The sequence below is a fragment of the Pteropus medius genome, unplaced genomic scaffold, assembly GCF_902729225.1.
Source record: "Pteropus medius unplaced genomic scaffold, Ma_sr-lr_union100, whole genome shotgun sequence".
Taxonomy (NCBI): domain Eukaryota; kingdom Metazoa; phylum Chordata; class Mammalia; order Chiroptera; family Pteropodidae; genus Pteropus; species Pteropus medius.
In genome coordinates, this window is record NW_024351729.1 from 9,353,945 (window position 1) to 9,377,131 (window position 23,187).

Genomic DNA, 23,187 nt, shown 5'->3' on the forward strand with positions numbered 1-23,187 from the left:
AATTTTTATTTTATCACTTGTGTTTTTATAATTGCACAACTGGAGTGAAAATAACAATTATTTTAAAAAGTCTTTAGTGGGGCACATCATATGCAGGCATCTAGAGTCAGATCTAAATCCCCTCCTGGCTGTGGGCAACTATATTCTCAACTTGCTATCAAAAGGTAAGTGACAGCTCCTTCTTGGGGATTATTAACTCTGCTTCTACCTTTTCTCTCTCTGGGAATGCAGGAAGTTCAGTTTTGACAGTGACTATTCTTTATAATGTTGATAATTCTCTCTATTGTTCTGACTACTGGAAAGTTAGTCCAGTCCTAATTCGATACACTACCAGTGTCTTCATCCTTTTCTTGTCAAGAACTCGTGCTGGATATTTGCTCATACTGGTCGTCTGACACTGACCATGCTTGTGTTGGTAGCGGCCTGATGTGATCTGAGTAGTGGAGAGAACTACAGGCTACTGAGAACGACTGGGCCCCTTTGTTGAAGACTTTCTCTGAGTGGTACAAGAGCATGGTGGCATCCACAACATGCGGTGTGCTCAAACTTAATTTGTCATTGATGGAAGCCTATTTCTGTTGAACAATGGTTGGACTTTATTTTATATTTATTTACTTGAGTTTTGTTTTTAAACTAAGTTCAGGACTTTTAACTAATTTCTTTGATTCTAACTTGGTCAACAATTATTAGGAAATTCTAATTGGTCTTCTATAAATCTTTTTTTTTTTCATTTTTTCATTTTTTCATTTAAAATTATGGACTAGTTCTCTGTTACCTGCATTGTTAAATACCTACTCTTCGTATCATCTAAACCACAAAATTGTCTTAAGGAGGAAGATTTGTATTCAATTTGTTATCAATTTAAGTAACATCCCTTTTTAAAAAAATCATATAATGAGAAAGAGATTCTGTTATGTGAATATAAAAATCAAAAACTTCTTAGCTTTAACCCTCCAGTCACATTTTATTATAGCTTTAAATGGTTTTTCCCCTCAATATATTGATTAAAAAACAAAAATTCTTTAGGTGCTGGAAAAAGATAGAAACAAATCAGATATCACCCACCCCCAGCATAAAACTTCATTGAAGGCTATTTATTTATTCACTGCTGTAGTTAGTAAGGATCCCAGTCATGAACAATAATTATTTTTGAATGACTTGATCAGAATATCTAAAGGAATATTAGTATTTACTCTCTACGTTCAAAGCTGAAAATGAACTGTGCTGTTTAGGAAGAGGACTAAGGTCCTGTTCTTTCTGACCTCTGGCCTACTTTGCCAGATATTTTTATTTATAAGCAGAGAAAGCAAAAAAAAAAAAAGGTGGACCTTTGACAGGAAGAAACATTGCATGATGCCATTATAGAGCGAAAGAATTGTTAAGCATAGGAAGAACACTTCTTTTTCCCAGTTTCCTCAGGTATTTGGTAGAATTATGTCCCAAGTTTTGGGAGTTTGATTGTTTAATAGTACAGATCCAAGGAAAATGTCATTTCATCATTCCACAAACGGAGATCGACAGATTCCTTTAAATGAGCAGTTTCTCCGAAAGTTCCCCAGTGCAGATCTTAAGCCTGGAGAAATCTTGATGTCAGTGAATATCCCCTACTTGAGGAAAGTGAGAATGTTTTTTCAATTTCTTGGTTTTACCTGTGAGCCTATAGCTTGTTAATTCCAACATATACTGGGTTAAGAAAAAGTACTGAGTGTTTACAAGGGAGATTACAAGGACCAGTAGTCCTCCTTATCTGTGGTTTCGCTTTCTGCAGTTTCACTTACCCATGGTCAAACGTGGTCCAAAAATACTAAATGGAAAATTGCAGAAAGAAATAATTCGTAAATTTTAAATTGCCCATCAGTCTGAGTAGCATGATGAAATCCTGCGCCATCTTGCTCCATCCTACCTGCGACACGAATCATCCCTTTGTCCAGCATCTCTATGCTACATATGCTTCCACTCATTAGTCACTTAGTGGCTGTCTCTGCTATCGGATAGATTGTCGCGGGATTGCAGTGCTGGTGTTCAAGTCACCCTTATTTTACTGAACAGCGGCCCAAAGTGCAAGAGTAGTGATGCTGGCAATTTGGATATGCCAAAGAGAAACTGGAAAGTGCGTCCTTTAAGTGAAAAGGTGGAAGTTCTCAACTTAATAAGGAAAGAAAAAAAAAACATACAATGAGGTTGTTAAGATCTATGGTAACTATTGTACTTTTTAAAATTTGTGTTATGCACTCTTTTATCATTACTGGAATCAGAACTTTGTCTCTGCCTCTCCCCCAGCTCCCCTCCCCCTCCACTCCACCATCTCTCTTTTTCTTTCTTTTTCTCACTCTCCCCCCACCCCAAACTCTAAAGTTACTTCCTTACTGATTTTTAAAAATTCTTTGTGCCGTGAAGCTTTTTCCTAAATAAGACTTGAAAATATATCTCTACCTATATCTTGGGGTTTGAAAGAGGCTAAAAAAATACATTTGCAATAGAACTTATTGAGAAAAAGGTCTTTGGAGTTAGACTCAAGACTGAATCCTAGTTTAAAGATCTCCTGTGACCCTGACTTAATTACTGACTCACTTTGAGCCTTAGATTCCTTATCTGTAAAATGGGAATAATCAATCCTGCTCTGGAGGGCATATTTGTCTGCTGGGGCTGCCATAACAAAGAATCACAGACTGGGTTGCTTAAACAACAGACATTTATTTTCTCACAGTTCTGGAGAAGAGAAATCTGATATCGAGTGCAAGCAGGGTTGAAGTCTTCCTGGGCTCTCTCCTTAGCTGGCAGATGACCATCCTCTCCCTGTGTCTTTACATGGTCTTCTCTCTATTCACATCTGTGTCCAAATTTTCTCTTCTTAGGAAGACACCACCACAATTGGTTAGCGTCCACCCTAATTCCTTCATTTTAACTTAATTGCCTCTTTAAAGAGCCTGTCTCCAAATTTAGTCACATTCTGAGGTACTGGGAGTTAAAACTTAAATGTATCACTTTGAGGGGGAGGGCACACAAGTCAGCCCATAATAGAGATGTGACAAATATGTACAAGGCAACATACATGAACTGCCTAGAAACTTGGTGTGCCACTTAACTTTTGCTTTCAGTGGGAATTTGTGTCAGCCTTCCGACAAGCCCAGCAGCAACAAAATGCACTCACAGTATTCAATTCAGGAATGAGAGTCTTTTTTTGGAAAAGGAGATGGCATCATCAGAGTTATCCATCTCATATGGAGGAGTTAGTTCAACCACCATCTGTGCAAAGAATTCCTGCCAGAAACTCATCGGAAGGTATGGCATCATGTCCTTAGACTCCAAGTAATGGAGCAACTCTTTTTGTGGTGACATGTAATTACAAGAAGAAAAATGCTTACTGCCTTTTTATTTAATGGCATGGAATTCCAATAACAGTTCAAAACTATTTCTATATGTTTTGATTTTAGTGAATTCTGAAGTGAGAATCATATAGTCTGTGTGTATGTGCACATGTGTGAGTGTGTGTGTGTGTGTATGTGTGTGTGTGAGAGAGAGAGCCCATATCCAAACAGCACATAGATACAGTAAGCAAAATGAGTAAATTTTCTTTCTTTATTGTGAGAGAATAATATACCATGATGGAAAACAGATTATGAATATTTGTTTTATAATAAATTGCTAAATGCGTTTGCTTACATGACTTGTTATTTCTATAAGTAAAACTAATAGCCAATATTTCTTGAGTATTTACTAGGTATCAGTTACCATTTCATAACTAATAGAGTAATGGTTAAAAACACAAACTCAATCGAGCCAAACTGCCTGAGCCCAAATCTCAGTTCAACCCCAATTAATTATGTAATCTCAGTTTATTTAACATTATGATACCTCAGTTTCCTTATCTGTCAAAGGGGGACAATCATTTTTACATCATAGGGCAGCTGAGAGGATTAAATGGGTGAATATATATAAAGAGCTTAAAACAAAACCCAGCTTGCAGCGAACATTCCAGTGATATAGGGATCAGTTATTCCTGAGCTAAGAACTTAACACAGGTTGTCATTTCTTTCTTGTGACCATTCCGTGAGGTGAGTTTTACTACTATTACCTTTTTGCAGATGAGGAAGTGGTGGACCTGAGCCAGAGACCTTGAGGGTGATGGACTTGAGAGTGATTTTAATATGGGTTGCCCAATTCCGAAGCTTGTACATCTTATTTCTTGCATTAAGTTGTAACTATTTGTTTTACACGTTACCTGAGTCTATGAGCTAGTGAGTCCTGACAGGCTAGGAGTCTTCTTTTCTGACTCTTATAGGCCCTGGAATGAGAGATGCTGGATGCAGCTTTCAGGCTGGTTCTGCACAAAGTCTCCCTTTCAGACTCAGCTCCAGGTGGGAAGGTGTAATTCAAGAGGACTTTCATCATCAGCTATCTCTTTAAGTTCTACCTGGAAGTGTCACAGATTTTGAAGAGAATGGTAAATGGAACTGACCATGTATTACCTTTCCTAGTATTAGAGGCCATGGTCATACCCAGAGCAGAGGTAAAAACCCCCTACCAAAGAGCTAGAGAATAGAAAGGACAGCCCACAGTGTCTCAGCAAACACATGGGCTTGCTGACAATACTTCAGGCTGTCTGTTGATGGCTTTTAAGTTTGGGGAAGAATTGCAAGTAGAGCACAAAGTTGTGCAGGATTTTGTTTAACACCACTTAGTTGTTTTGTTTCTGACCTGTTCATCTAGGTGGAGCGCAGAAAACTTGTTAAAGATTTGAATATATTTTCTCTCAATAAAGCATTTCCTCCACTCGTTGAGGTTACCTTTCATGTATTTGGCTTTCTTCTTTAGTTCAGCTTTATTTCTCACCTGTAAGATGATGATGGCAGCCACTCCACAAGATTATTGTAAAATGGGTCATCATAGGGCAAGGGCTTAATATGGGCCCTAGTACATCAGAAGAACATGATGAAGACTGCCTAGTACTAGTCTTAATAATAGTAGTAATCATCTAGACATTTTTTGCCTGGTCTCCCATATGACAATTAGTTATAATATTGTTAGCTGGGGAGGACATGACTAAAAGAATTTCTCTGAATAAATTTGCTAGACCCAAAAGGAACTTGAACCATATTGGCCTCATTAATCTCATGCTACAACCAACTGACCAAACTAGACCGGAAGCCAAGACCATTCTTCATGTGGTATAGAAGTTAGTGTGACCGCTTTAGATAAGAGACACAAAGTTCTCTCTTATCATTGTTTCTGAGGGTATTTCCTCATTACACATGGGGACAAATAAGAACCAGAATGGTTGTATCAAATTTTTGCGAATAGGAACTTAAAATCATATATAAGTGAAGTATTGTCACCAGGTAATCAAAAGAGAAAAATAAAGCCAATTGTAGACACCTCCAATTAACAGCAAACTAATACAATCTCTAACTTGAATCAAATGATATAATTTAAAGCTTCTACCTTGTAGTCTCATACTTTCAATGTAACTTCCTCTATTCAATATTCCTCTATTATTAAAAATAATAGACTTGGCTGGCTTTAATTTTCTGTTAAAATTTTTTTAAATATAAAAGATAACCACTAGATATATTGTTTAAAGCCTTGTATAAAGACCCAAATGACCCATTTCCCTTGGTTCTAAGATGTGTTCTTTCTGGGAAGAAGCATTCTGGGGGGTTTGTGGCCAGGGTGTGGCCTCTCCGTTTTCCTTTCCCCCTAGCTGGCCAGGTGGTACAGCACAGAGTTTTAATCATACTTGCAATGGTGTGCTCTTGGCTTTTTCCTGGCTTAAGCATTTCATTCATTTCCATTTTATTTATTTAGCTCCTATCCTCCTGTTTTATTGGTTTGTAAGTCCTCAGATTATTTAGAAAAGCATGTGAGAGAATCCTAAGAACACAGAGATGATGGAAGTCAGTGGTCTACTACACTTGGCTCTTCGTGATATATGACCTTCCAGAGCGAGCGTCCTAGAGGTCGGGGAGCTGCTTGTAATTCCAGGGTTCTGAACAAGACGACTGCTTAATAAATGTTATACTTCAGATGAGAGCTGCTTGTTAAGAACCGTGCTAGCCTCCCTTTTAAGACCATCCGGGCACATTCTAAATATTCACAACAGTTCTACTTTTCAGGACCCCGTTCACTATCCTAGCCTTGCAGACAAGTACGAGAGTGCTTTAGAAGATCTTCATTCCAGACATCACTGGAGTACACTTAAATGCCAGGTTAGTGGCTTTTTTTTTCTTTTTCTTTTTTTTTAAAATTCAAAGGGCCTGGGCTGTGACTCCTTCACTGGGACAGTTCCATTCATCTCTCAGTCATTCGCAGGCTTGATAAGCCTGAGTTCCCTTTCTGGTGAACTCACAACCTTCTTTTGTGTTAATTAAAACTCAAAATCAAAAGATTGTGACTAAAGCAAGCAATGGTAATTTTTTTAAACTGTCTGTCTTGACCTTGAAGGCTGTGTGTTTCGTTCTGTGTCCTTATACCATTGATATGAATGAGCTGGCTTGCTTGTCACACCCTTCTGCCCTTGGCCTTGTCAAAATCCAAGCGCAATGTCGCATTCTGTGCCAGGGCCACGGGGCTGCTTTATTTTCATTTTCAGAGGAGCAGAAAACACAGCCCCTGGAAGTTGATGAAAATGAAGAAATGGTTGTTTTTAAAGAGCTGCTAATTCATTTTGTTTGAATATGGAAATACTTTGCTCCCGCAGTCCCTATTCACCAAATGGTTTTTCTGTGTTACGTTTTAGAGTTTAATCCAACATAAGTTCTAAGAGCTATTTTCAAGTGCTTCTAATAAAAACTATCAGAAAGAACAGAATTTCTCATAACTTTTAGATGGAATTTTCTGCCACAACATCATAAAAAGATCACCTGAAGTTATCCAGTCGGTAAACTGAATAAGATTCAATATGTTTGTCCTTGAAATTATTATCAAGAAAATTTACCTTGAGAGTTTTATTAAGTCAAGAACATGAAGAGGGCTTTTAAGGCCTCAGTTCATCGAATCTGTTGTTGGGTTTAGTTATAAAAGCTTACAGTATGTTGTAATGAATATTGAAGTTGATATACACCCTTCAGATTTTAGGTTCAATATGTTTAAAATTTTAAATATGTCAAATTCCATTGAAAGTGATTATTTTGACAGTTTAAAACAGCTGTCATCTTCCCTGGTGTTCTGTAAAATATAGCAGTTGCAACCTTTGGTTTATAAATACCTAACTTTGACCGTGGAATAAACTTTAGAAAGAAACAACAAATTGATGGGATTCAAATCATCCAAAGAAAAGTGATAATCTTCGCATAGTTGATAATCTTAAAAGGGAGTTTGCTATTGTAGATTGTAAGACAAGTTTTGGAAGCAGTATGTCGCCTACACAGATAAGTTTTGTTTTTGTTTTTTTTCTGTGGTTTTTCTCTCACACACACACACACACACACACACACACACACACACACACACACACATTGCTAGAGCAACTTCAGTACTCATGATGAGAATTTTTCCTTCAGGTCAGTCCATTTGCTTTGAAAGCATTTTGACACAGCTTCAAGAGCTGAGCAGTTTGAGGAGACAATATTCATTCTTCCATTGTATCTTTAGCCACAGAACAAACAGAAATAAGTATCAAGTACAGCATCTTTCGCTAGTAGATTCATCATGACTAATTGCCAAAAAAAAGTATCAAATCTTCAGCTAAAATAATTAATTTTGTATTTGATTATAGAATAAGACAAAAATATATTTTGGGATTTTTCTTCAATCTTTTGGCAGGTCTCACACAGCAAGGTTTCAAAGGCTTCTTTTTTCAGTGCTACAATGTGTTTTATTATTTACAGTAAAAAGTGTTAATTATGGAAAACTCCAAGAATCTTTATAGATACCTACATATGTGTTTCCTTAGTGTCTAAGTTTATGAATTACCTGGAATTTTACTTTTTAGGAAGGAAGAAGCTTTCTAGGATTAAAAAAAAGAAGATGTGGATCTTTCACTCAAATATTATTCAAATTGAGAGCCCAACACAGCATCATAGTGAGGATATTTTACAGGGGAGTCAATCTCTACCATCTGAAACATGAAAAACCATACCTAATAGAGCCCTCATACATTTATTTTTCTTTTAATCACCATCTCAGCTCCTTGTTACAAGGACAAATCTATGAGCTATGTCAATGGAGCTGGTGTGTGTTGGGGCTGCTTCAAAGTCCTGTTCATGCCTGAACCCCAATATGTAAAATTTTCTCTCATTTTCCGTACCCCCCTACATTCATAGCCTAATGTCTACCTTTATTTAATGGTAACTGGACCAAGTTCTAAATTCTTTTTCTTGATAATCTTCTGCTTTCTAGTTTATACAAAATCAGAACGACCACACCACCACCAAAAATAAAAATAAAAAATAAAAATCTTAGCCAATACTCCTTTTTTGTGCATTGCATTATAATAACTACAAAATTGAAGTTTACATTTAAATGAAACAATATGGACAGTAAAACAATAAATGCCTATCATTTGTTATACAGTTTACTATAAAACAGTAAACTTTTATAAAAGTGGAATAAGTTCACAGCATACTACACATGTATCTTATGCCAAGTTAATTTTTAAAATGACTACTTTGAGCATATAATTGTTAGTCAAAATTTGCCTGATATTTTACTTCTTGTCATTTATATTATGAAAACAATAGGATTTTTTTTTCATTTTCCTAATAACCAATAAAAATGTTGAACATGTTTTCAAATCATATACACCAATCTCCTTTCCCTCCTGATGTGCCAGGTCTTCCCCCTGCTTGGAGAACCTCTGATCTATCTCAAACTGAAGGTTTATTTCTTGAGTCTCTCAAATAGGTTGGCAGTGAGCAAGGACCACTCTTCTGGAGTCCCGTGAGCAGCAGACGGCATTGGAGAAGTGTGTTTTTTCATAGTTATCTTTATGTAAGTTCCCCATTATAAGCATGATGGCTTTCCTTCATTCTTAGTATTTGTTAAATTAAATACAAATGTTCAGAAAGGAGAAGAAGGCAAAATGTCTTCATGAAAAAGAAACATACTGGTTAATCAATGGGATGCCAGGCAGTCAAAGTCTTTCCCTTCGATTCCATAGGGCAAGAGTCTCAGTGCTTTTGTTGGACCAGGGATGGCTTTGACTCGGGAAAAAGGGCACTGTGATTGGAATGAGATAACATTTTAGGTGGACTCAAATGTGTCATTTATTGTCAATCCATGCTAAATAGGCTCTCTCAAATGGCACATTCTGGAAATCAAATACAAAAGTATTTAGCTTCCGCCCCTCCCTCCCTGACCCCCCTCTCCCAGATGCCTTAAATAATACTGAGTTGGAAATAAGTCAGCTTCTATGGTTTCTTTTTCCTCCAGGACAAGTTTTCACCAGTATATGTTCTGCTGGTGACATTTTCTCTCTTCCCTCCTGCCATATGATGTAGCCTGGCACTGTGAGGCTCATCTCAAAAAAAAAAAAGAGTCCCTATCTCATCTAGGGCTTAGGTGACCCATGAACTGCAGTGTGGGACAACAGACGGGGTGGTAAGGGAGACATCCATAGCTTTTTCCAGGCCTCACTGTGGCTGACCTACTGTATGCCCCTCACCCGCAAGTCTTCCAGAGAAAGCTTCCGAGACCCTGGCCTCAGTCCTAGTACCAAATGCAGGCCCAGTGAGTTGGGGATGGGGCTGGCCAGCACAGCTTAGCAGGGAGCCCCTGAGGCAGAACTCCAAACCCAGAGCTGCCCGCTCATGGCTGGCAGTTTTTCTGGAATTTCTACCTCCAACACTCCCATCATCAGCACCCTTAGCAGCCACTGCTTTCATTCCAGTCTCTGAGCTTGGCCTATATCATGTCTCTTAATCCTTTCTTTCTTCATACCTCCAATTCTTCTTCTACCAATAACTAACCAACTAGGAAAGCTAACGACTCTCTCATTTGAAACACTAAGGGTGAGATCATGTTTCTTAATTTGGTTAATGAAACATCAAGACATTATACTCTGTGGGTCTTAAAGAAAGAATAATATTAGTTAATCATTACTCAAAATGCCTCTCCCTCTAGCTTCATTCTTTATTAGGAGTATCTAAGTTATGAGTTTTACCAATTATTTCTTAGACTTCTTCACTCAAAATAAGGGAAAAAAGTCTCTTCTGGATGTATACATGCCCTCAATATTTTCTATAATCATAGTCCTGACGTCATCATACTCTTCTGCAAAATTTATATGCCATGCTTAGATACAGTAAAAGAATTTTGATGCTAAAATGTAAAGAAATTCATGAGCATTAGCAAGAAGACATAATCTTTACATTACCAGGAAGATTTATATTCATTTACTTACACAAATGAAATTTGTATTAGAGATGTTTGTGGTCTATATTCAAAAAAAGGGGGAAAAAAATAAGAACAATATCATGGCTATCTACCTATCCCACCTTCCCTATTGGATTATTGAAATAGGCTTATTTTCTTGGTGCTACTATTAATAGTGACAGTTTTCATTTTCAAACATATTCTGGTTTGGATGTAAATTATAGAACTACTCTCTTATGGGAGATGTGCATACTATGATCATAAAAATGATATGTTGGTTATCGATTAAACAGAAGGTAGACCCAAAGCAGCTTCCTCAAGACCCAGTTGGCCATCTCCTCATGCATTTGTCTGGTATTAAGCATGCCACAGGTGAAGCCATTTACTGTGATGACATGCCTGCGATGGACCGGGAACTTTTCTTGGCTTTTGTAACAAGTTCAACAAACATTAACAATTGCCTTTTCATCTAAGTCACATTAGTGAAAAATAATAGAATGATGAAGGTAAGCTATTTGTTGATGATGCAAATTAGACGTGAAATGGGATCGCAATGTCGGATTTACTACACTTTGTCCCTCCATCTAACAGCTTCATTGTCCCAGGAATTTTTTCCCAGTTGTCTGACAGAATTACTGGAGGATTCGGAGACATATCCTCCCTCTCTCATATCTTACTCTCCAGTTAAGCCCCTTCTCCTTGTTCTTCGGGCTGTGAGGCTGCTGTGTGGAGCCCTGCTCTGTGTGTTCCCATCCAGGTCGCTAGATCTGTCAGAAACCCTCGGCCTGCCAGGTGTGGTGGACGTTGTGACTGAGGAACATCTTCAGGATGTAAACTCCTGCTTTTTAACCAAGCCTGAGAAACTTCTGGGGTCAGATGAGGTACTGCATTGTTGCTTCTGTTTTAAAAATAACTTCCTCCATAATGGCACTTTATGTTTTCTTAAAGATAGCATTGCATTTGGCACATTATGAAGGATTCCAATATTCTTTGAATGCTTGTTACAAAACACTATATTCTAGTGGAGAATTAATTCAAACATATTCATTTTCCACATAAGAAAAGAAGTTGACTGATTATATAGAAGACACTTGAATGTTTTATATTTTTTAGTAGTGCTATAGTGTGCTGTTAACAAGTATTAAAGAGGAGAGCATAGTGATAACTTTTATTTGCTAATTTATCTCCTGAGAATCTCATGCCATTGCCTCAGTCAGTGTGTCCAAAGTCCAAGTCCAAGTTCAAGTGGTGTCTCTACCATGAAGCCTTTCCATATTCTTTAATCCATGAATTCTCTGAACTCACCTCCATGTACACGGCCATATATTCAACAGGCATTTTTAAGTAAGCACCTACTATGGCCGGTCGCTGAAACTGAACAAGACCCATGTGGTCTTTACCCTCACAGAGCTTAGAGTCTAAAGGAAAAGGCAAAGTGGATCTTTAATGCACTTTCTACCTTGTATTAAGCTTATTTATTTATTTTGATGTCTTATATATTTCCCCCACCTAGTAAAAGTCCTTGAGTGAAGCCCCAAGTCTGATTCATCTGTATATTCCACACGCTGTTTCCCATGTAGCAGGGTAAATGAGTAGAGGAACAATGCTAGCATTGTTGCCATTTGAAAGTTTCCAAACGATTAAAACGCATATCTTTAGTTAACAGAAAATGCAGCATAGGCAGTTCAGCAAGTTTTGTGAAGAACTCAGGCTTCTCAGTTGCATTTACACAAAAGAGCTTCATCATTTGAAACAGTCTCTACTTCTGGCTCTTGCTGGCAGACTTGATAAAGATAAAAGCTTGATGACTGAGAGTCTCAAGTCAAGGTTGAACACCGCCCCCACCCCCACCCCCGCCAGACATTGTAGTATGGCTTTGGCGGAAGACAATGGGAATTAAGGCCTTTGCATAAATGTTAACTAATCAAGAAAAACTGTTTTAGTCTGCATGATAGTACCTGCTCTCTGAGGTGTGAGTATGTTGATTATGAGCTTTTAAGGGACCAGGTCTGTGGGCGAGGCTACAGAGGCAAAACCAGGCATCAGTGGAGAGTGGAGAACCAAGCCGTTGTAAATGATTGCCTTTGTTAGTGTTATTCCATTTTCAGCATTTGGTACATTATGCCTTTAAAAATTTTTTTCCATTGCAGAAATTTTAAACATACACAAAAATATAGATTCAACAATAAGCAACATTTTGCCATTCTCGTTTCATTTATCTCCCCACTGCCCTCACCCACCCAACGTGTGTGTGTCTGTGTGTCTGTGTGTCTGTGTGTCTGTGTGTCTGTGTGTCTGTGTGCATGTGTGCCGGATTTAAGGTTTTTTACTACCATTTTTTCTAATGATAGAACTACTATGTGTTCATTGTAAAAAAAGACCTAAAAGTCTAATGTAGATTTTTTTAAATGACCAATTAAATTTTAATTGTGATGATGGGAGAGAACTAAACAGTCATGGTGACTTCTTCCAGTCCTGACTATTTTACCTTTCTGAAGCCTTGGTTTTGTTTTTTCCTCATCAGCTTTCTGCCCTGGTCCCCGTGTGAACTCCTTAGGCCGCTTCCCCCACCTGCAGGTAAAAGGATGACTGTTCTGCTCTCGGTCAGGTCGTGGCTAGTACGGTCTCACATCTCTTCATGAAAAGCCTGTGTTCCACCACAGTCTGGGGCACAGACTTGTTCACCAGCAGTGTTCTGTTATCATCCTCTCCCTCTTTCTCTCTGAAGGAATTAGACTGTGACCTTCTTGCTCTCCTGTCCATGAAGACAGAAACCACCTCTCAGAATGGCCCTGTTCACGGTGTGGCAGCCACAGGCCACGCTGTGGGACCAGCTCTACTAGGCCAGCTGGCCCTTGATCAGTCCTGTACACTTGGCCTGGAACCTAAGTCTGCTGTACAAGAGGCAGCATCACTCCTGTCCCTCTTCAGCCACCACTGCCACTGATGGATGCATCAAAAAGACCTGAGCTTCCCCAGTGCCTGGGGGCAGCAGGCCAACTCTGACAAATACACTCGCCTACAGAAGCCTTTGTTAAATTAACCACTGCACTGCGGTTAGAACACATGTAAAGGGGTCATTTACAGTATGTCTAGCTCTGTGCTCAGAGGAAGGAGAAAAGTGAACGAGAGGAGAGGGCCTGAGGCTTGCCCTCCTGGAGAACAAAGGTCTTTTCTGCATTGTAGGTGTTTTGCGTGGGTCAGCTTGTCTGTGCCGTGATCGTGGAGTCTGAGGTTCAGGCAAAGAGAGCTGCATGGTGAGTGAAGATTGTCTACCAAGATTTGGAGCCAGTGATTCTAACAGTTGAGATCATTGTTCCAGGGCGGTGCCAGGAGAGCGGAGTTCAGTGGGGTATCAGTTAAAATGCTTCGTTCAACTACATTAACAGGAAGGAAAATCTGATTCAAAGTGGCTGCCAAAGCACAGGGGATTTATAGACCCCAAACTATATCAGTTTTAGCAAGAAACCTGATTTTCTGCCTTTCTCCCCTGCTACCCACAGTATAGGCTTTATCTCCTGTTGTCACAGGGTGGCAGCCAGGAGCTACCAGTTCCTATCCAAGAAGCAAAAGAGAACACCATTGTCTTAACGTCCCATGAGTCCTCGAATCCAGCCTTATCAGGCCACTTAGTCACATATCCAACTCTGAATTAGTGACTAGCTAATGGAATGGAGGAGCTGTTGGTTACTGCTGGGGGTCAGTACATGGGCTGTATGGCAGGGGGCGGGGTGGGGGCGGGAGACCTAAACAGAAACCTGAGCATTGTTTGGAAGGGGACAGGTGAGGGGAATGCTGGATAGGCAACCAACAACATCCGGGAGAGGGACATGCCCTATAAACCTATTCAGTGGGTCCTTGAATAATGTCATTTCCTTCAACATTGGTTCATTATGATGTTAACGAGATGCCTTAGGAAACTACTTTTTGTTTCTATCAATTAGCCTATAGTAAAATTGGTTTTGTTATTCGTCCTTTTGCCATGGGTCTAAGAACTTATCAATGTTAAGTGAGGACTTGCTGTATTCACCTTCACCCAGTCTTTCAGGCACACAGCGAAAACCAACAAGATGCTCTAGGAAGCAAATATTGAAGACACTATTTTTAGATCCGTTAAGGTATATCTTAAATGAGTCTCAGAAATAGATCCTATGATGCCTACTAGTATTTAGGCAACTTAAACAAATTGAAGATTTGCATTTCCTATCCTGTTTTTTAGAAAGGAGTTTGAAATTTATAAAAGTTTTAAGACTCACCTCCAGGCAATGACAGAGTATTCTTCTGCATAAATTTCATTGGTTCTTATAATTTACTAATTAATAAAAGCCTAAAAGTTGGGAAGGCAGCATGAATAGATCACATCCAGCATATGCACTCTGGGAATTGAATATTATCTTCACAGCATAATGAACAAGTCATTCTCTAGGTGACTACATGCCCTGAGGCAGAAAAGGAGGAAATGATTTGGCCAAGATTAGTGTCTCCAGGAGAACTTGGCCTTGAGTGTGTCTCCTATCGCACTGCTTGATGCCTAGATGCTCAGAGTTTGTTTCTGGACAATGTCCTCAGTGTTTTAAAATTAAAGTAAAATCAAGTCAAGAAGCCAAAAATATAGGAGTTTAATTGGAATCAAAGAGTGATTAGGCCTTCTGAATTTTCCTGGCCAGTTTCAAATTCAAATATTCTGTTCCCTTTATGACTCTTTTCATTCATAGGTTGCCTGCTATGCTTCCTTACTTTAACATATTCCTTCCCCAACATTTTGTTTGGGAGTTAGACAAATGGGGCTCAGGGAGGTGAAGTAGTAGACCCGCCAGCTAGAAAATGGGCACAACTCCGACTCGGTGCAGAGCCCAAGCTCTGTGTGGCCTTGACTGCATCAAATGGGCTGTGGAGTGAAAAGAATAGTTTGCCTGGAAAATATTAGTGCCATTCCGGGACCACTCACGTGTCAGGTTTTTTCTGAGCGTACTCCGTTTCTTTTGACTCAATGAGGACATTTGCATTTAAATCGGCTGATCAAATTCTTGAAGGTAAAACTATCTGAAAAACATAATGAGAGGAGAAGCAACTGAGGCCCTAGTTGTTATATGGCTGTCTTTTTTCCTGTTCACAACCACCCTGCAGCTTGAGAAACTGAGGCTCAGAGTGTTAAGGAGCACGACCATGGTCATACAACAGCTACAAAGTAACAATGCTGGTGGCGGGATTGATAGCCTTTTTTAGGATTTCTGAAGCCTGTGTTTCTTTCTGTCTCATCCTTTCTCTCTCTGACTTTTTCCTCCCTTCATTCCTTGCTTTCTCCTTCCTTTTTTCTCTCCTCTTTCTCCCTCCCTCCCTTCCTTCCAGGCTTCCTTCCATCATGTATACTGGCATACCTCAGAAATATGGCCGATTTGTTTCCAGGCCACAGCACTAAAATGAATTGTAATCTTTTTGCTGGTGGAGGGTCTTGCCTTCAATTTGTAGAACAACGCAACATCTGTGAAGCACAATAAAGTAAAGCATAATAATGCAAGGTATGCCTGTGTATGCCTAAAATATTGCTGATCTCAAAAATCCATTATGAAGATTATAAGAGATAATATCATGTGTGCTTGGCACAGAGCTTGGTACATAGTAAGAGATCCATAACTGAGCAATAATTATTATTAGGTTTAGATGTTTTTGTTCTTCTCAAGAAAAGGTTGTCTATGATTGAGCTAACACACTGGCAAGCAAGCATTTATCAAACCCAGTGCGTCCCAGTTTTTCTCACTGTAAGATGCTTCTGAGACCTGCCTAGAGATTCATGTGCCCCTTTCTTAGGATTCTGGAGTTGGAGAATCCAGGGTACCCCAGGAATCTGTTTTTGACCCGTTTTAACAGTGTTCTAGGTGATTCTTAGGATTGATAAAATGTGGCAAACACTCGAAAGGCGAATTTGTTTTTTGGGAGATGAGGGAATATTTTTAGTGTAGAAAATTTATGGTGTGGCCATCTTGGAAATATCAATAGTTGAGGGGAGGCTCCTCCACTTGTGCCATAGTAAGTCCTAGCCTCTGTTCTTGCAACAATATTTTTTTATGTGAGAATTTAATTATTGCATTTTTCCTGACATCGTATTTAATCGTTTAATTCAGTTAGGTAATTTATTCAGTCTGTCTCTTACTTGAATTTTAACCTGCTACATGCATCATCCCCTATTAACAAGTATAAAAGTGATACAGGAAACTTTATAAGGGAAATACACATTACTTTAAAGTTTACATTCTCTTAACTCACGAGTTTGAGATTTTTTTCCTTTCTTACTCTGCAATTAAGAATTTTTGACTACTGGTTTCAATGTGAGATAATTGGAGGTAATAATCATAACAGCACTTTATCTGCCCCTTAGGAAAATAGTTGCTCCAAGAAAAAAGAATATTTATAAGATAAAATATGTGGAGCGTTACATCAAGTCTTAGACTGTGTTCTCGAAGGGAGTGATATTATTGTTTGTTTTTACCAGCTGTGAAGATGTCAGCCCTACCTAACCCCTGTGTCATAGCACTAGAGAAGCATTAAAGAACATCATTTACAAATGAGCCAGCTGAGGCCAGAGAGGCATGTGATGGACCAGCAATCAAATCTATCTTAAGTTTCCCAGCTCTGAAGTTATCACGTTCTCTCCTCTACGTTAAGCTGCTTCTCATTTATCTCTTTAAAATTTCGTTAGCTGGGATGGGCTTTACACTGGAGAGGTAGATGACAATCTCTGTAGCAGGATTTTCAAGAGACCTGGAAGCCTCGACACTGAGATTATCTTCCCCACAACCTGTCCTGTTGGGCAGGTTACAGATAAACTCCTTCATATCTTAATGGCTTTACCGTCTTTAAGGGCCACTTATTAAAATGTAAATATGTCTGGAGGAATCACTCCTGCACCCATACTGGGATAAAGTTTCATCTCAGGGATTAGTTGAACAAATTGGTTTCCCACCTAGAGAGTTGAGAGCAATGCCCTCGGGTGAAAAGAGGGCACCGTGGAGGCGGTGGGGGCGGTGGGGGCAGCAGCACACGAAACAGGGCTCTAGAAGCTTGCCTGCCATACAGGTTTAAAGAGAAACAGCTCTGCCCAATATGTTTTTGCTCTCTATTTTTTAAATGAGGTAGAGGTTTAACAAAATAAATTCTAAGTGGATCAGTGCAATCATCTGTATTGCAAACCACAACCTCTCCTGTTGGGCGGGGTACAGATAAATGCCTTCATATCTTAATGGCTTTATCATCATTAAGGCCACTTTGAGCCTACTGACAAGTGGGTTTTTCAATGTACAGTCTTCGATAAAGTTGAAATCGAAATCGAAATCTGAGTTCTTGACATTTCAATTTTTGTGTTTTATAACTGAACCATACTCTTTCTGTACTCAGATTTTAAATCAGATAGGAAGTCCAGACTGCAATATGAAAGATTTCCTCAGGAATCTCCTTCAAACAATTTACAAATCTCTATTATTGGGTACATTTTTAATTTTTAAAAGTTCTGCCTTCCACCTAACGTGATGATTGTCATCGTTGTATCGTTTTCTTTTTTAACCCCGTTTTTAGTTTTTTTCCCTGCCTTTCAATGTGTTACATGAACATTTTTTAGAATTCTATTTTGATTTATCTATAGTAGGGTGTTCTATGTGTGTGTGTGTGTGGTTCTATAACTTTGACAATCAGTGGTTAGTTCTCGTCCCCGTTAAATGTCGATTTTTGAAAGGGGTGACACATACAGAGGTAACCAACATATAGAACTTGTTTAATGAATACTCATTCTAATTGTGTTTTCTAGACAACCACACCCAAATACAGCATGGGACATTCCTTATTCTTTTGGCCTAGACATATTCTACCTTATTTATAATTGTCTTTAAATCTTTTCTGCACACATTAAGAACCCCCTGAAGCAATGTTATAATTTTGCTTCAAACATAATTTAGAAAACTCAAGAGGAAAGGGAGTCTATTGTGTTTACCTGCATTTTAATTCTTTCCACTGTTCTCTTGCCTTCCTGATGTTCCAAGATCTTTTTAAAAACATTTCTTGTCTGTTTCAATAACTTCCCTTAGCCATTCATTATTTTAGGATAGGTCTGTTGAAGACAAACTCTCTTACTTTTCCTTCATCTGAGAATATCTTGATTTCTTTTTCATTCTTGAAGGATATTTTTTTACTCCATATAGAAATCCAAGTAGACAGGTCTTTTAGTACTTGAAGAAAGATGCGGTACCAGTTCCTCTGGCCTCCATGGTTTCTGATGAGAAATGTACTTTCTTTCTGATGAGAAATCTCTGCTTCTTGAATCTATAGGTTTATGTCTTTTACCAAGTTCAGGAATGGAATTTTTCAGCTATTATTTCTTGAAGTACTTGACTTCAATGATACAAGTTTTTTATCTTTTATTTTAGTCATACAAATGCCTGAGGTTCTATTCATTTTCTTTTTAGTCTATTTTCTCTGTTGTTCAGGTGGGAAATTTCTGTTGTTCTATATTCTTATTCACAGATAATTTCCTCTGTTCTCTTTATTCTGTTGTTGAGCTCATTCATTGAACCTCTTATATTTTTGTTGTTGTATTTCTTAGTTCTAAAATTTTTCATTTGGTTATTCCCGACCTGCAGGACCTAGTTATTGCGTAGAACCCGAGGAGGACCATACCTTGAAGAAAACATGGGCGGGAGAAAAGAATGGAGGCAAGACAGTGTTCTGATCAAGCCTCCAGATTTTATTTTCGAGCGGTTATATTTATACACTCAAGTGGAGAGGGCAGGGGCGGGACTGATCAGGGAAGAGAGTATTCGTTACAATCTCATTGGCGTCCACCAGATGAGGTGACTTCTACTTGGCTAGTCAGAAACAGATGGGCTGTGCCAGCAGTTGCAGGGTCCCGCTCTACAGGTGGCGGAATGGGGAACAAGGACACGGGAAATGACGGGTGCTTCACAGTGCCGTGGCTATCCAAAGGTTACAGCTAGCAGAGTTTGTTCTTGATAACAGGATGTGGTTATTATCTTCGGGTGCAGGCTTAAGGCTCCCGACAGGTTATGTTTATATCTTCTGTTTCTCCGTTGAGATTTTCTATTTTTTTCCATTTATTTTAAGTGTTTATGTCAGAGCTCATTAAAGAATTTTTATGATAGCTGCTTTAAAATCTTTGTTGTATAATTTCAAGGTCTATGTCATCTCAGTGTTGGCATTTGCTATTTATCTTTGCTCATTCAAATTGAGTTCTTGGTATAATGAGTGATTTGTAATTGTATCCTGGTCATTTGGGGTATTATGTTATAAGCCTCTAAATCTTGTTTAAATCTTCTATTCTACCAGAACTCCTCTGACCCTGTGTTTGGGGTGGGGGGAGGCAGGGGTGGGGTTGGGGAGGAGGGATGCCTTGTTATTGCCAGGTGGAGAGTGGAAGTCCAGATTCCCCATATGGTCTCCGCTGACACCACCTCAGCAGAGGATTGGGGTACCTCATTACAACTTGATAATGGTGGAAGGCCAGTTCTCTATTCAATTTTTGCAAATAAAGATAGGCCCATGGTTGTTTTTTCTGTAGTGTTTGACTAGGTAGAATAGTTTTTATATAAAAGCTTTCTGTCTTGCTAGACTTCCCCTTTCCTTGTCCTTTACAAAATAGGCTTTTCTTGGGGCTTTTTTTCCCCCTGTCTTTGCCTACTATGTTTTTGGATTTCTGGCTTCTCTGGCAAAATTATGGACTATACAAAGCAAACAACAACAAAAACCACTACATTCACCATTTTGTCTTTCCCTGGATCCCAGAGTCCCTAGCTGGTTTGCCTTCTCCTCTCTACCTTTCAGAGTCTTCTTCTTCTTTTTTTTTTTTTTTATGTATAATGTCCAGGATTGTTAGATGTACTTAGCAGAGGGAACAGGATGAAATGCATCTACTCCATCTTGTCTTGGAACTAGAAGTCTCCTTGCCATACTATTTTGATTCTATAAAGTTACACACCTTTCCCGAGGACTCTGTAATCTACTGTATTGTCAGACATGACATATTCATCTACAAACTCTACTTCAAATATGAAAGTATAGTCAAAGCTAAATATTGCTGTTTGTTACCCTTCACCATGGACCCTGCTGCAGGAGATAACAGCTGGAAAATGCTACCTGTCTTATCTGACTGCCTTTTGATTCTGGTGTATTTTCCTCTAACAAGTGAAATACATATAGAAGATCAAGAACATTTTTATATGGAAACCCAAAGCATGCTTGCTGTTCCCAAAGGTGAGGATCAAGTAATGGATGTCTACGTGTCCACACAGTTTTCCAAAGACATACGGGTAATGTGGGGCCATTGTAGAGGGGAGATGGCTAAATTGTTTCTGCCAGCAAAATATACCAAGAGCAATTAGAAACAAAAATGTCATTTCAGAGACAGACAGAATTTGGAGTACTAATAACTATATCCATTTGGGTATTAATAACCATACGATTTAAAGGTTTTAAGTTAGTATTATAAAAGTAGAGGCCTTCTCTTTGTAGATCTGTAAGTTTAAAACAATTATGGAATCAGCAGATCTCTTTTGCTATACTCCTGGCACTGTTAAGAATACAATATAAGTGATAACTATCACTTAAACTGCTACATGATAATATAGGAAAGTGGTTAAGGGAGTAAATCCTAAGAATTCTCATCACAAGGAGAAATTTTTTCTTTTCTTTTTTTTCCTATAGTATCTATATGAGATGATGGATGTTAACTAAACCTATTGTGGTAATCATTTCACAATATATGTAAAACAAACCATCATACTGTACACCTTAAACTTATACAATGATATATGTCAATTATTTCTCAATAAAACTAGAACAAAAGACTAAAAAAGGAAAAAGAAGGCCTGCCTTCCAAAGCCTATAGTACAGAACTCACATGAAGCAGTTAGGAAACCATATTGGGCAGAATGCAACCTAGTATAAATCACTTAAGTCAGAATTTTCGTATGTGGAAGAATTAAGAGAACAGAGGGCCATAAGGGCTAGAATCATTTGGAAAGTTCCATGAAAATGAAATCTTAAATTTAGATTTATACTGAGAGTGAGGTTTGTCTAGATGATGAGAAGAGATGCCATTCCTAGGCAATTCCACATCAAGATCAAATACCACTCATTTATTCATTCATTCACCTGTCTCTTCTGCAAACACATATTGCCTATACACCAGGCAGCATGCATGTAAGAAAAGAGAGATGATACAAGGACTGCCCCAGCTGGAATGGAGGATGCACTTAGGGGTGGCTAGTCTAAACATCAGGATGAAAGTAGGAGAACAAAGCAGAGGGGTCTTGATTCAGTAGGTCATAAGGAACAATGTTGTTATCAGAGCAAGTAGGAATGTGAGAATGTGGAGAATGACATCTTTTAAAAATGTGGAGAATGTAGAACACCTAGAAGGGTCAGGCAAACTCCGTTCCGCTCCTTCCTTCCTGTGTGGCCTTGGGCCTATCACTTTATCCCTCTTGGCTCCACGTCTATAAAGACGAGTTGTTAAGACTAAATGACCTCTAAACACTAGGATGGCAAGGAAGAGCTAGACCTGAATCCAGGGAAGACCCATTGGCCAACTGTAACAATTATCCAAACGGGAGGTGAGACGTGTGCATTCTCCAGTGGAGAACAGTAAAGTGCAGGGGAAAGACCCAACCCGAGGGAGGTTTGGAAGGCCACAAACCCTCACTGCTTCAGGAGACATATCCCCAGGGATTAGTGTGAAAAGGATACTTTAGGTATAGTTAATGGGGAATTTTATGTTAAGTAATTTTATGTTAAGTAAGAATTTTATGATTAGTACAGAAATACCTCATTGCTATTGAAAGGACTACTCGATGTTAATGATAGATTTGGCAATGTCATTATAGCCAAATACCACCGAGGGCAGCGTGGATGCATGCCTAGGTTATTGGAAATCATCTTGTTATTTAGTATAACCACACAGTTTGTATATCGTGTACAACATTATGGAATCAAAATGTGTTAGGGCTGTCCCATTTCCTGTCAGATTAATGAGAACTGTTATCATTCATAGGACAAAGTTGCTTCAGTATTGAAGCTCCCAGCTAACAAGGTCATGTGTCACGTAAAGCGTGTTGGCGGGGCATTCGGGGGGCGGGGGGAAGGTGACAAAAACTGGCATCATGGCGCCATCACTGCATTTGCTGCAAACAAGTAAGTGGAGAAAATCTTTTAAATAGACTAAAAATAAAATGAGGTCATGCTGAATATTAACAATATTGGAATTAAAGAGGAAATTTCTGGGTTAAGATTATTTAAAATCACTTATAATATAAATATATACAAACAAGCTGCCAGCTTATTACTTTTTTTATCTTAAATTGTCAAACTACATGCTACAAGAACTAAAATGAGAATCAATTAATGTAAAGAATAAAAACCACAGTGAAAATACTATAATACCTGGAGCGTAGACAGAAATAGGTTCTGAAAGAGTGGGGCTTACTTGTCCTTAGCACCTGCGTGTGTGTGTGTGTGTGTGTGTGTGTGTGTAGCCCCTTGATTTAAATGGAGATTTTGCTTTTGTTATGCTTACCTCTATTTATAGTACCATTTTCCTTTGAGAATCTCAAAACAATACTATAGGAAATTGTCTTTGGAGCAAGTACACCTAGAAGGCCAAATTTCTTTGCTGAGTAATTATAGATCAGTCCCACGATACAAAAAGACCTTGATTCCATGCCTGCCCTGTCTAAGAGCACTTGGCAATCAGACACCACCTGAGTTCCTCCATTTGTAACGTGTCTATAATGGGGCCTTTGGACTATTTGCCTGTAGCAGCGATTGTTATCACAATGGGAAGTACCCCCAAAGCAATACTCTGGAGCCTCTGGCACC

At 38.8% G+C, this 23,187-nt stretch overlaps 1 protein-coding gene across 1 annotated transcript in view; it reads left to right on the forward strand.

Annotated features, from left to right (window-relative positions):
- AOX1 (aldehyde oxidase 1) overlaps positions 1-23,187 on the forward strand; it is a 71,907-nt gene that overhangs the window by 27,832 nt on the left and 20,888 nt on the right. Inside the window, 13 exon segments of the mRNA XM_039844912.1 lie at positions 78-164; positions 1,514-1,617; positions 3,099-3,176; positions 3,178-3,203; positions 3,205-3,282; positions 4,283-4,293; positions 4,296-4,444; positions 6,114-6,206; positions 10,605-10,749; positions 11,044-11,192; positions 13,498-13,568; positions 20,498-20,621; positions 22,364-22,503. Of these exon segments, the coding sequence (XP_039700846.1) occupies positions 78-164; positions 1,514-1,617; positions 3,099-3,176; positions 3,178-3,203; positions 3,205-3,282; positions 4,283-4,293; positions 4,296-4,444; positions 6,114-6,206; positions 10,605-10,749; positions 11,044-11,192; positions 13,498-13,568; positions 20,498-20,621; positions 22,364-22,503 (1,255 nt within the window).